General features: G+C 41.5%; 1 protein-coding gene across 4 annotated transcripts in view; it reads left to right on the forward strand.

The window, feature by feature from the left end:
- SUSD4 (sushi domain containing 4) overlaps nt 1-14,578 on the forward strand; it is a 127,030-nt gene that overhangs the window by 75,708 nt on the left and 36,744 nt on the right. For all 4 annotated transcript variants that reach the window (XM_081299011.1, XM_081299009.1, XM_081299010.1 and 1 more), the window contains exons 4-5: nt 8,499-8,672; nt 13,166-13,354. In XM_081299011.1, coding sequence (XP_081155137.1) covers nt 8,499-8,672; nt 13,166-13,354 — 363 coding nt within the window. The remainder of the gene's footprint in view (nt 1-8,498; nt 8,673-13,165; nt 13,355-14,578) is intronic.

Raw genomic sequence — 14,578 nt, forward strand, 5'->3', positions numbered from 1 at the left:
TCTGTGGTTGACATGATGTAGCGTCACACCTTATGTGCAGTCATACATGTACCTAGGGTAATGATGTCCATCTCATTCCACCATCTTGCCTGCCCTCATGCATCCTCCCTCTCCTCCCTCCTTTTTGCCCAGTTAAAGTTCTTCCATTTTTCTCAAGCCTTTCCCCTCCCTGTTATGGATCAGCATTCACTTATCAGAGAGAACATTGGCCTTAGGTTTTGGGGATTGGCTTACTTTGCTTAGCATGATATTCTCCAGCTCTATCCATTTACCTGAAAATACCATAATTTATTCTCTTTTAATGCTGAGTAATATTCCATTGTGTATATGTACCACAGTTTCTTTACCTGTTGAAGAGCATCTAGGTTGCTTCCACAGTTTAACTATTGTGAATTGTGTTGCTATGAATATTGATGTGGCTGCATTACTATAGTACGCTGATTTTTAAGTCCTTTGGGTATTGAGCAGGAGTGGGATAGCTGGGACAAATGATGGTTCCATTCCAGGTTTTTTAAGTAATCTCCATACTGCTTTCCAGATTGGTTACACCAATTTGCAGTCCCACAAGAAATCTATGATTGTGCCTTTTCCCCCCAACATCCTTGCCAACACTTATTGTTGTCTGTATTCTTGGTAACTGCCATTCTGACTGGCATAATATGAAATCTTAAGAGTAGTTTTGATTTGCATTTCTCTAATTGCTATATATGTTGAACATTTTTTAATATATTTATTGATTGAGTGTATATCTTCTTCTGAGAAGTGTCTGTTCTGCTCCTTAGCCCATTTATTGATTGGGTTGTTTGGTGTTAAGTTTTTTGAGTTATTTATATATCCTGGAGATTAGTGCTCTATCTGATGTGTGTGTGGCAAAAATTTGATCCTAAAATGTAAGCTGTCTGTTCACCTCATTGGTTGTTTCTTTTGTTGAGAAGAAGCTTTTGAGTTTGAGTCCATCCAATTTACTAATTCTTGATTTTATTTATTCTGTTGTGATTCACATTAGTTGGTTGTCAAATGTTAAATCAACCTAGGATTCTTGAAGTAAACCCATCTTGTGACATATTTTAAAATTTATTGCTCGATTGAGTTTGCTAATGTCTTGTTTTCAAGTTTTGCTTTTATGTTGCTGAATGGATTGGCCTCAAATTTTCCCTTTCTATAATGTTCTTGCCAGATTGCGTAATCAACCTCGTAAGCAGGTTGTGTGGGCCTTCAGAAGAGAACGCTAAAAAAGAATTTCTGTGAGATTGCTGCAATTTCTTCTGCAAATACTTGATGAAATTTATGGGGAAGTCACCTAGGCCTGGAGTTTTCTTTGTGGGAAGGTTTTCCATTTTGAATTCAATTTATTTTAGATTTTTCTGAAGTATGACTACTTTCTGTTTCTTATTGTGTCCATCTTGGTCAATTGTATAGTTTTTATTTTAGAACTCCAACTCCATCAAAATTTTCTGATTTCTTGACTTAAAGTTTTTTGTAATATTCTTTTTATTTTTTAAAACAGAATATGTTTTGATGTTGCTTATTATTCTTTCATTGCTATATGTGCTGTCCCTCTTGGTTTCTTGATCAGTTTTACTCAATTTCATTGATGTCACAAAGTCAACTTATGGTTTTGTCAATCCTCTCCTGTGTGTCTTTCCTATTTCTTTCATACTCACTCTTTATTTTATTTCCTTGAACTTTCTTTGGGTTTAATTGCCTATCCTTTTTTTTTTAACTTTTGTATAAGAACTTTTAATTTGAGTATTTGGTGATAATGCTAAATTTGTGTGCACCTAATAATACTCCTCAAAATTTACAAAGCAAAAAATCAAGGAGAAATGCACAATCACAGGAAGAACTTTAAGCACTCCTCTTTTAATAATTTACAGAACAAGCAGGAGGGAAAAAATAATAAGGATATAAAAAACTTGAATAAAATAATTAACAAAGTTGACCTAATCAACTGTAAAATAAACATTCTTAATTTTTAGATATTCTTTTTCTAATGTGTATATTTTTTTTAAAGAGAGAGAGAAGAGAGAGAGAGAATTTTTTAATATTTAATTTTCAGTTTTCGGTGGACACACATCTTTATTTTATTTGTATGTGGTGCTGAGGATTGAACCCTGCGCCTCGCGCATGCCAGGTGAGCGCGCTACTGCTTGAGCCTCATCCCCAGCCCTCTGATGTGTATATTTAAAGAAAAATTTGTAGCTATAGTTTTATCTACATATCATACATTTCAATGTGCAGTATTTTCATTGTTATTCTATTTAAAATATTTATTTTAAAAAATTAATTTGTTTGATTATTTATTTATTTATTTAGTGGTACCAGGCACTATACAACTGAGGTACATCCCCAGCCCTTTTTACTTTTTATTTTTGAGTCAGGATCTTGTTAATTTGCCAAGGCTGACCTCAAACTTGTGATCCTTCTGCCTCAGTCTCTGGAATAGCTGGGATTACAGGCATGCACCACTGTACCTGGCCAAAATATTTTCTATATTTATTGTTATTTCTCTTTGGACCCATGGATTATTTAGAAAAGTATTTTCCAAACATTCTAGAAAATTTCTATTATTTTTTTTTCTTATTTTACTGTGGCCAGAAAAAAATGCTCTAAAGTTTCAGTCATTTGCAATTTTTTGAGATTTTCTTTATGGCCCAGGTGTGGTCAAACTTTGTAAATGTTCCATGTATGCTTAAAAGAATGTGTAGCAGTCTCAGTCCTTCAGAGTACGGGTAGCTAAGAATTACCATCCAAGTGTTAAGTATTTAAAAAAACTTAAATAACAAAACACAAACATGCTAATTGCTTTTGTCAACCACAAATATTTTCCTTCTGTAGACCAAAGGAAAATAGTAAGCACAAGATGCATACTTACCCTAATGACTTTGACCAACTCTCATTCAGGTGGCTTTTTCTCAGTGGTTTTAAGCTGGGTCCTACTAAAAATTCCACATTAACATTTAGCTGGGAGCCCCAATATATTGAGTGTCTTGGTCTGATGCTTCTTCAGATTCCATGAAAATCAATGTCCTTTTAAAAAGAAACAACCTGGATCCGCCCTCCTTATGAAGCAAAACCACCTCATATGGTGGGGCTTCTTTTTCTATGAAGCACCCTCTCTCTCCAGTCAGTGCCTTCCCAAACAGCATTAATGCTCAGCCTCTCCATTTCTCTGCCTGACATTATGCTTATGGTGACATAATTTGCCTTGGTTGATTCCTTCCAGCTTCTGCAACCTAATTCTAAGATATGGTGATGTTCTGATAATATTCTCTCGAGTTGTATTGGAATAATAGTTCTTTACACCAGGAGGGGTGTGGAACAGCACTGATGTGGACAAATAATTCTGGAGATGTTAGTAGATGTTGAGTCAAGAAAGGATCGTGTGATACGAAGTTCAGGAGTCCACAAGAACACCCTCACTTTTGACATCAAGTGGAGGTCATTTGGAGGCCTCCAAGCCCAACCTCAGGTTCAGTAATTTAGTAGGACTCAAAACTCTGAAAAGCCAACATACTCATGATTAAAGTTGATTACAATGAAAAGATATGGATTAAAATCAACCAAGGGAAGAGCTGCATAAGCAGGGTCCAGGTGAGCTTCCAGTTGTCCTTTCCCAGTAGAGCTGAGCAGATAGTGCCTATTTGTTCAGGCAACAACATATGACAATATACATGGAATATTGACAACCCTCCACCAGAGAGACTTGTCCAAGCCTTGGTATCCAGAGTTTTATTGGGAATTAGTCATGTAGGCATGGTAGACCACTGTGTGGATCACCCTAGTCTCCAGTCCCTCCAAGAGCTTAGGTGATTCTATGAGGTCCAAGGTCCCCAGTGTAAACTACATTGTTGGCATAGATTATGTAGAATGGCCCAAAGCCTCTGGGTTAGCAAAGACACTCATCCAGGCAGGACATTTCAGGGTTTTAGTGGTTACCTCCCTGGAGCTGAAGGCAAAAGCCCCACCTCTTTTGGGGCAGGTTAATCCTTCACTGCACCTATGGCAAACCCTTTGAGGATATAGATCAGATTGTGTCATGACCCAGGCTTACCAAGCACCAGGGCTCCCCATCACACTAAAATAGGACCCCCATTCCCTGCCCTACCTACAATCCTTCCGTAGTCTAGCCTTTCCCGCTCCATCTTGATTGCTATATTCCAACACACAGATCTTCTTTTGTTTTTCAGGACACCAAGCTCTTTCTTGGCCTTTGTACTAGCTGTTCCACTGCCTGAAATGTTCTTCTCCCAGTTCCCCACATAATTGGATCTTTGTTGTCATTCAGGTCTCAGCTTAATAAATGTCATTTCCTCAGAGGCCCCTTGCCTGTCTGCCCAAATTAAATGAGTCTCCGAGTCAGTCCCTATCCTATCACCTTGTTATGTGTTCGTCATAGTGGTGAGCATTGCTTGTTTTTCCTAGCTCATTCGTCTCTTAATTTTTCAGTTAGCAATCTCCCTCCATGCAAGTAATAAGAGTAATACGAGTTCTCTATCTGCAGCACCTAGAACACTCTGGGCCTAGAGTACGTGCTCAGTAATTCATTGAATGGATGAATGAATGAGCAGCTAGATGAATAAATAAATTTTCCAAATACTGGTTTAGGCAAAATTAAGTAGAATTCTTTATGGCAATATCTTCAGAGCCTTTAACATACTAATATAGATTGTGAATTTCTGAGTATTCCCAAGATTAGTTTTGGGGAGCAATAATGTGGAAACTTGGCATTTTCAAGGAGTCAAATTCATTTTCACACGTAACTCCCATTTTAAAGAAAAGTAATCCAAGTTATGTATGGTACATATTCTTGAAATTTTACTGTGCCTGATCCATCCCTTAGGACCGACTCTCTGCTAACTAAGCTGATAAATTACTTTGTGCTTAGGTATAAATGTGTAATACTGCCTTAGGATTGTTCACTCCTTCTTTTATGTATTCATTATATTGAATCCCTGTTGATATAAGGAGCAGGGTATAAAAATAATGGCAGTGGTGGGCTGGTGAAAGATGGTTTCCAGAATGGGAGCCATTGGTATCCCTTAGGTTATGTATGGGAAGTGTACATTTATGCCTCCTGTACCTAAGTTCTAATTGTTGATATTTTTCATAATCCTTGGTAAAAATATGTTTGAAGTGGCTTTAAAAAATTCTGTTGATGAACTTATGCTATAGAAAGTTGTGTGACAGTCTCCAACTTAATGATGGTTCAACTTTTGATTTTTCAACTTTATGATGATGTGAAAGTGATATACATTCCATAAAAACTGTAATCCAAATTTTGAAATTGAATCTTTGCATTATGCAATATGTTACACTTTGGTGCTGGGCTGCAGTAAGCCACAGTGCCCAGTCAGTCAGGTGACTGAGGGGAAATGATTGATGCTCCCCAGTGTACTGTGGCTCACCTAGGGTGCTCAGTAGGTGAGTTATATTAAATACCTATTGACTTACAATGTTTTTGACTTACAGGGGTTTAGCTGGACATAGCCCCATCGTAAGTGGAGGAGCATCTGCATTTCTATTTGAAACTTGTGCATTGATAAAGATCACACATTTCTTTTCAGATACCACAGGTTCTGGATTCTTTCTTTCCATTGAAATAAGGTCTGTGGATATTTGCTGTCTCAGACAACTCAGCAGGACAATACTCATTCCAGAAGCCTCTTCTTCCAACCCTACCCTCCTTTAGTGAGGGGAATCGATGCCAGACTTCACATGTAAAAAATCGAAGAGAATGTGAATTATCTTTTCTTCTGTCAAACTTTAGGTTTCTGTTAGAGCCAACCTATGTCAGTTTTGTCCTTACTCCTAGGGTGCAGCCCTCCTGACTTTTCCACTTTTGTGGAACTTGGACTCTAACTTCTTATTCCCCAGCTGGTACATGGCTACCCCACCTAGTGAACGATCCCTGCCCTACTTCCTATGGAGACTCCTCTTTGGAATTTGTGAGTCTGTGAATTCCCTTCAAACCCTGTGTTGTATGCTCTGCACTAAATCCAACTCCTGTGTGTGGAAACTTGGAGTTCTGATTAAAAATTCTAAGCCTTCTTGGTTAAATACCATAAACTGATAAATCAGCCTTGGGATCAAGGCTTGGGCACTTCTGCACCTGGCCAGCCAGTATCCACATGTCTGTAATGTCCAAATGGACATTCTGTCCACTATTTTACTCTCTCTAACTGGCTACCTCTGAGTATACCAGTTAATTCTTGAGCAAATTTTAAGTCCATCATGAAAAACTTATAAATTACTGCTACAGATACTATTTATTGCCAAGATTTTACAGACAGATGCCTCGATAAATGTGTTTTTATTTGCTGTGAATGACTTCTGCATAGTGCCATTGAAAAAAAATATAATTCAGATTCTTCCATTAAAAGAAGGCAGCTGTGGTATGCAGAGAGTCATCAATTATCTTGTGACTCCAGTCAGGATTATTCTGGGGCTGATTTGGAGGGAGTTTAGCTATTCTAGCAAAAAAACTATTGGTTAAACGTGAACAGTTAGAAAACCCCTTTCCATGGCCCTGTAGCACAAAAAATGAGAGGTAAAATTGAAACCAGAAGATAGTTCTCCAGCTGAGACTCTAGGTTGAAAGCCACGGGCTGTGGGACAACCTGATGATAGGGTTCCTCAGGGGAAGGCTGAGTGGCTGGGCCGGGCTGAAAACCTGTTAACCAGGCTCCCGAGGGCTGTGTGCTCACAGGGTTCTTGGGCATAGGTTTGGATGACCCTGCTCCCCTTTATTCTGTGCCAGGTGTGTGCACAGGTCTGGAAGCAGAGAAGGAACATCAGAGAAAGTGGGACACAGGTCCTGCTCTCAAGCTAATCGCGGTGACAAAGGCTGAGATACAGGCACAACTTAGGTGCACTTGACTTCAGATGGCCCGCACAGGGCAGTGAATGGCCTCGTGTCCTTCATGCCCTGTTGTCAGGCCCTCTCCTACAGGGAGGCCCCTTCTGCTTGCCTCTTTCCTATCACTGACATCTTATTTTCTGGAGTCTGTTTTGTTCAATTCCCAGCCCCTCCCAGTATGCCCAGCCCCCACCCCATATTACTACTGGGATATGCTCTTTTCAAAGCCACCAAAGTTCACAGCTACCAGAGCCATCCACCAGCCAGCCATTGATCCTTTCCTTCCTTTCACCTTCGTCAGGGCTCCCAGTGTCCAGAGTTTCAGAACTAACTGTTTAAAGCTTAGAGCAACTTGACGATCAAGGCTCCTATTAATACTATTCCATACATATTGTGGATTCAGTAGGCTTTGGAGAGTGGCTGAGAAACCAGTAATCTTTTTGTAGCACGGAAGAATTTTTGGAGGAAGTGTTTGTGATTGACAAAATGTTGTCCTTGGTTGCCTGATTTCAAAAAATTAAGCACCAACTAATTTGGAACAGAACCCATCTAGAGATCACAATTCCAAGCACATGTGCATCTAAAATCAGAAGCATTGTCAAGATGGGGTGTAGCCCAAGGGTAGAGCACATGCCTTGCTGGCTTGAGGCCCTGGGTTCCATCCCCAGCACCACAAAAAGAGAAAGAAAATAAAAGAGAAATATGCATGAAATCAGAACCATTAAGCAGAAATGTGCCCAGAAGAGATGGAGAGACACATATCATGATCAGTGTGACTTAAACCAGGTGGGATTAGTTGGGCAGTATTTAGGGTCAGTAAGGGTAGGGAGAACAGGATCCCAACTTGGCAGCAAGGAACACAATGGCCTATATGGTAAATTAGAAGTAGACACAGTTAGAAGTGGATAGTTGTCATCCATTGATTTTATTTTATCTTTTTATCAGTTTGGTGTGTGGACTCCTTGTTCTTCCTCAGCATCCTTCTGACCCCCAGATTTGCTTACGTCCTCTCTTCCTGGACACGGGCACTTTGCTCTACTCCATTTTTAGGAGGTAGTGCAGCTGCTTGCTCTGAGATTGGCAAGAGTATGTGCTGCTCTATTTTTTATCTTTTTAGCAACAGATAAGGCGGACAGGAAGTTTTATTGGCAAACGCGGCCGCAGCTTGACGTGTGCTGTTCCACACACCGTGTTTTCTCATCGGGCTGGGCCCTAGGGAAAAGGTGGCCTGATGGGTAACTCCAGTCTGACAGTCCGCATCATGTCATCTGTTGTTCATAAACCAGCAAATATATAACCAGATGGATTGTTCAGGTTAATCCCCAAGTCTTGTCTTTTTTTATTTATCTCCAAAATTGTTCATAAGATCAATATTGTTCATAAGATCAGGGTAAAGTGTCCAGCAGGAAATGATTCCCTTTATGCCTGGGTCTCTCTTCATGAACTCTCTCTTCCTGTTACTCCAGGGAAGCAGGTTATGATGCTTGTCATCAGGCACCTGAGCCTAGTGACAAGTAAGGTATCATGTGCCAGAAATTGTATAGGTCAAGAACAGACCTGAAAATAAGAGCTTTCTTGTAAAACTGTTAGCCATTTTAAGTTCCAGACATAATGTATACCTTTTTCACCAAAATTACAGATTGCCGTATCCCTCAAATTGAAGATGCTGAGATCCATAACAAGACGTATAGACATGGAGATAAGTTAATCATCACCTGTCATGAAGGATTCAAGATCCGCTATCCCGACCTCTACAACATGGTTTCATTATGTCGTGATGATGGAACGTGGGATAACCTGCCCATCTGTCAAGGTATGGGAAGGAAGCCACTATCGCTGGCTGTTCTTCTCTCAGACTCTATTGTACATGTTCTTTGATAGAGTGATAGAGATGATGGAGCGGAATGCGAAGCCGTCCACCCCACACGTGTCCTTTGTGTCTTCACTGCTCTCGGGATATCCATCTTCAGTGCTTGTAGGGGTGCAGCTCCATATACCCACCTTCATGGTATAGGTGGGAAGCCCCTTATTCTTTAGCATGTCATGTGGTCCCCTAATCTAGAAGATCATATAGTTGAAGAACTTGTAACTGGGCTGTGAACACAATGATGAACTATTATATACTGAATGGAAACAGTGGGGCATTTACACTTATTTCAGTGGTGGTGAGAATACAGTTAAAGCCCGTCTTACAGAAGGCTATTTTTTCTTAATAATGTTATCCCTTTTTATAATGCGCGAAGAGCACAAATATCATCAAATTCAAATTTCATCCAAACCACACGGTGAATATTCATCTTCTCATATTTTTTTTTCAAATTTGCCTGGGCTGACATAAAAGGACCCTGTTTGTGAAAATAAGCCTTTGCATTTCACATTAATTCTGATTTTATTTTTTAACATGTGACTTGGACCAAAGGACCAAAAAGCCAATGCATAATTCATAATTTGATGGAGAAAGAAAGAAATCTCATTTGCTCCAAAAGCTCTAGCATGTTCAAGTTGAGACGAATGTTAACTTTGTGCTTGGAAATCACAACTGGCAGACTCCAATATTGCTTTGTGCAACTCATCGTGGGAAATAAATTGTTTCCTTACACTGGAGCTTAAGAGTCATGACCCCGTGAGGAAGGGAGCTTCTGGAAGTAGGAGGACAGAGTCAGCCATACTCCCTGCCCTTCCCTCAGAAACTGCCCCATGTGCTGGCCTGTTCTGCATCACATTTCTAAAGGGGACACGTGACTTATTTACATGCTCAGAGGCTGTCTACAAAATAAGCAGCTGGCTCCTTCCTGGGCTACTTATTCAACACACTCCATTATCTGCTGATCGGTGGTTGGTCTGCAGCACTGTCAGAGCCGTGCTGAAGATCACCTCAGACTCCAGCCACTATGAGTTTTTTCTCTCCTACTCTTTCTGTTCCATTTTGGGTCACTAAGTACTATATCTTCTTTAGGAATTCCTTTTTCCCTTAATGACTTTCTAAACATAACCCATGGTTTACCTTTTGGGGTGTCATTTTGAGTTCAGATACTTGCTTCCCCATGTCTCTGTCTGGCCACCATGGCTCCCCATCCTGTCACCCCTTAGTCAATCTCCAGTCAAGACAGGACTATTCTAAGTCGGCAACAATAGAGAGCCGACTGACTGGCTACTCTTATGTGTGTGTGTGTGTGTGTGTGTGTGTGTATTTTGTGGTGTTATGTAACAAACCAGAGCCTCGTGCATGCCAGGAAAGTGCTCCCTCTCTCTGAGTTACTTCCCAGCCCTTGACTGGCTTCCCAAGAGAGTTTTGTCTCTTGGGACAACATATACATCTCAACCTTGTTTTAATTTTTCCTCAGAGGCTTCATCCCACCAAGGATGTGTCCTGGTGGCCCGTGCTGTGGCCCCATGCCACCCTGCAACTCCCTGCCTGTGGAGAGGTTCTGCCAGCTGAATCTGCACCAGCCTCCTCCCAGCCATTCATCTAACACAGGATAGGGAATGAGGAATCAGTTACCGCAGACAGCCTGACACCTCTCCAAGCCCCCTGGGGGAATATAATTGGTCCTTAGAATGACATTTCATACAATAACTTTTATTTTCACCTATGGATCCAGGGGCTAAAGCCTGAAGAGGCTTCTCTCTATTATCTAGAAGTGCAAATGGAAATCACATTGAACTATTGAGTTGAAGCCAGTTTTTTACTGTTATATTTAGGACAGTCTGCCTCCAACCAAGAGTGAGCATGTCTTCCCCTCTCAACTCTGATTAAATGCATGAATTTTAACCCCTGCTATCTCCTCCGGGGGTGAGGTGAGAGGCTGCTCAAACCCCATTTTTTTGTGGGAATTTTATATTTTGGAGAATAGTGTCTGGATGCCTCCTGCTCTCTATGGGTCATAGCTAGTTTTTATTTGGGAGAAACCAGTTTATTCATGTGAGTAGGTTAGAACAGCAACCCCTTCCTAGGAGGAGAGCGAGCATAGTCATTCTTGGCAACTCAGTTGAACTATGCATAAAGGTTCTAACACATTTAGTTGTTCATATTAATGTGCTTACCTTAATTATTTATTTGTCTATTTGCTTTTGGTACTGAGGATTAAACCCAAGGATGCTGTGCCACTGAGCCATATCCCCTGCCCTTTTTATTTTGAGACAGGATCTTGCTAAGTTGCCCAGGCTGTTCTAGAATTCACAATCCTCCTGTCAGCCTCCCGAGTCACTGGGAACACAGTGTCCGACTGTGCTTATCTTTTTTTCTCCTCAATTATTGATTATGTTTATTACACACACACACACACACACACACACACACACACACACTTTGCTATGAACATTTTTAGTTTTCAGCTGAAGGGTGGAGGTGGAGGTCAAAAGCAATCTAAAGCCATGAGCCATGAGACTCTCTAAAGAATGGCTGAACTCCACCACCTTTTGAGTCTGGTCCATCCTAAATATTAGCTGGTTCACAATGGAGTCTGTGGGTAATGCAGAACTTGGGGTCCCCAGGACACAGGAACTGCACCATCCTGGGAGTGAACGCGTCCCTAAAATCCTGCATTCCTGTACCTCACTTGTCTTAACCACACTCACTGTGATGCACGGGCACCATACACTAAGGTGTCCACCAAAGCCATTTGCTGAGACATTCCTTCCAGACACTTAACACTATCCAACACAGTCAGTTTGTAGAAAGGTTCTGCCATCTGCCATTGTGCATGTGATGCATATGATCTGTACTTGGTGACTGGAAGGGGGAGTAGGTATTTTCATTATACATCCTCAACTTCACACACAATTAGTTCTCCCCTGGAAGAACACCAGCTCTGCAGTGTCATTATTCCCTCCAGTGAAACTACTGAAGTTAAGAAGAAATTCCATGATCACAGCGGATGCCACACACAACAGAATTCTGTGCCATTGGCAATGTTATACTGGGCCACCACAGGCTTCTAGACCAAAAGGCAGCTAATTCTTTACAGAAGTAGGAATGTGGGATCCAGGTCCCAGTTCTGCTGTGATAGCACACAGAATTCTGCGCTTGATGCACTGACTCATTACTGACAGTGTTTCTCCTTGTGTGTTCCCCAGAGCAGCAGCTACAGTGGTGCTTGGACCATTAGCAGTGCAAATCCTCAGGCTTCAACCTAGACCTGCAGAAACAGAAGCCCAGGAGGCTGGCCCAACAGTCTGTGTTGCACCAGGCCTTTGGGTCTTTCTCAAGTTTGAAAAACCTATCCTGCAGAATTCTTCACCTGTTTCATGTAAAACACAACTGAATTTTCAAACGTTTAGTGGTACCCGCTAAGGGAAGTTTCCCTTCCATAATCTGTACCCATGGAATCAATTTTTGAGCTTAACTTTCCCAAGTCCCCACCACATCACTAAAACTTTTGGAGCCTCTCTCCAAGGGCTCTTCAGTGGATCTCAGCCCTGACAGCACCTTTGGATGACTTGGGGAGCTTTTAATAAAATACAGTGATCCTCAGACTCAGGGCATGGGGCCCGGGCATTAGTGTCTTTGAAAATCCCCTCAAATGATGTCGGCGTGCACTGAGGGCCAGAACCACTGGACTAGGGGTGTGCCAATCCATATCACACGCTCAACTACCATCCCTTACCCTCATTTGTAACTACTTATCTGACTCTTTAATCTCACTTGCAAATATACAAGCAAATATCTGAATTAGAAGTAGAAGAGGTTACTAGAACAAGGAGTCTGTATGTTAAACACCAAAGTACTTTCTTCTTCAGAGGCCGTTATGGGGTAGATAAGTGATGTCCCCCAAAAGCTCACATGTGAGACAATGCAAGAAAGTTTAGAGGTGAACTAATTGGGTTATGAAAGTCTTAACCTACTCCATGCATTAATCCCCTAGTAGGGATTATGTGGGTGGTAACTATAGGCAGATAGGGTGTGGAGGAGGTGGGTCCTTGGGGGCGTGCCCTTGTGGGTTGGTATTTTGTCTATGGTGAGAGGATGGCGCATGCTCGCTCTCTCTGCTTCCTGGTGCCATGTTTTGAGCCACTTTCTTTCACCACACTTTTCTGCCATGATGTTCTGAATGAATGAAATTGACTGTCTATGGACTAAGACCTCTGAAACTGTGAGCCTCAAAATAAACTTTTCCTCCTCTATTTGTTCTTGTTAGGTCTTTTGGTCACAGTGGCAAAAAAAGCTGACTAAAACAGAGGCAATGCTGTTTTGTTCTTTCTTCTGTGCAGTGGGCCAACCCTGAAGAGTCCCAGTGTGCTGTTTGACTCTTGGATGTACAAAGATGACCAAGTGAAACTTTCCTTCTCTTCTTTCACATTTCACAGGCTGTCTGAGACCTCTAGCCTCTTCTAATGGCTACGTGAACATCTCTGAGTTCCAGACCTCCTTCCCAGTGGGGACTGTCATCGCCTATCGCTGCTTCCCTGGATTTAAACTCGAGGGGTCTGAGTATCTCGAGTGCTTGCACAACCTTATCTGGTCATCCAGCCCACCCCGGTGCCTTGCTCTGGAAGGTAACACATCTTAGCCTTTTGGAGTTGCATTTTGAATTATGAAAGTGGACATTTTGATGGGAAATAAAGAACTGCAAATGATGGCCAGCAATAACCTTTATTCCCTGAGTCCACTTTTCTTGCTTTTGTCCAGAGCAGAGACCACCTGCCATGAAACCATACTTCCTGTTAGATGTAAAATTTGCTTCCCCCATCCTCAGGCTCACAGGGGAGGAGAGTGGGTGAAAGAAAAAGTTGCAAGCATCAAAGATTAAACTCAGAATATTGCAAAGTTAAATGAAATGTCTTCAAAAATTAATTTTCTCTGCACCAAATGAAAACATATTGCATTATGGCATCATTAATCTCACCCCTCGTTTTATTGTTGTGTCAATGTTTCCTCCATATTTCCATGCATTTTATAGCTTAGCTATAAATGTTTTGCTGCAAGCACATCCTTGGAAGCCTGAAAGCAAGAGCTCTTTCTTCCTTGTTTATTAAATCTATATGATTACAGAGTGTGCATCACTAAAGACCACTAATCAGCAGTATAAAATAGTGAGGGGGAAGGGCATCCACTGCCAGGATCAAGGCAGTGTCATGGGGTCCATAAAAGTCTTGTGCTAGATAAGACAGACATATTGGTTCAGCCCTTGCTTTAACACCCACCTTGAAATTATGCCCGATGTGATTCTTGGCATGTGAATAAGTGGGTGGGAAGGGACCTGCATTGGGAAAGAAAAAAATAGAAAAAAGAAAAGGAAACCTCCCATCAAGAGCCCCTCTAAACCTATTTGGAACCTTGGTTGGAAAAGAAACAAATAAAGAAGCAACAAAATGTGGAAGCAAACCAGTTCTTACAGGTTTACAGTAGCTTTATAGTGTGCAGCTCTGTGGGAGGAGGTAAGAGTGGGAAGTATGTCTGGAGGGCGATGCTCAGAGGAATCAGAGAAAGCATTTATTCCTAAAGGAAAGGATGGACTTGGGGCCCTGGAGCCTCCTTGGAGGGAGAGGGAGTGGTGGGCGGCAGGGAGAGTGGAGGGAACCCTGGGTGGCAGGGAGAGTGCCAAGCCTGGGCCATTTTTTTGCCTTATCCCTAGGCTGGTCATTAGAGCTCCTGCTTCCCTCACCTCTCACCTGTCCCAAATCCTCTAATGGATTGGCAGGAACCCAGGGTAGAGGTGTTAGATAAAATAGAGGACACCCAGTTAAATTTGAATTTCAGAGAAACAATAAATAATTTTT

The sequence above is a fragment of the Spermophilus citellus genome (genome assembly GCF_964194105.1).
Source record: "Spermophilus citellus genome assembly, chromosome: 6".
Taxonomy (NCBI): domain Eukaryota; kingdom Metazoa; phylum Chordata; class Mammalia; order Rodentia; family Sciuridae; genus Spermophilus; species Spermophilus citellus.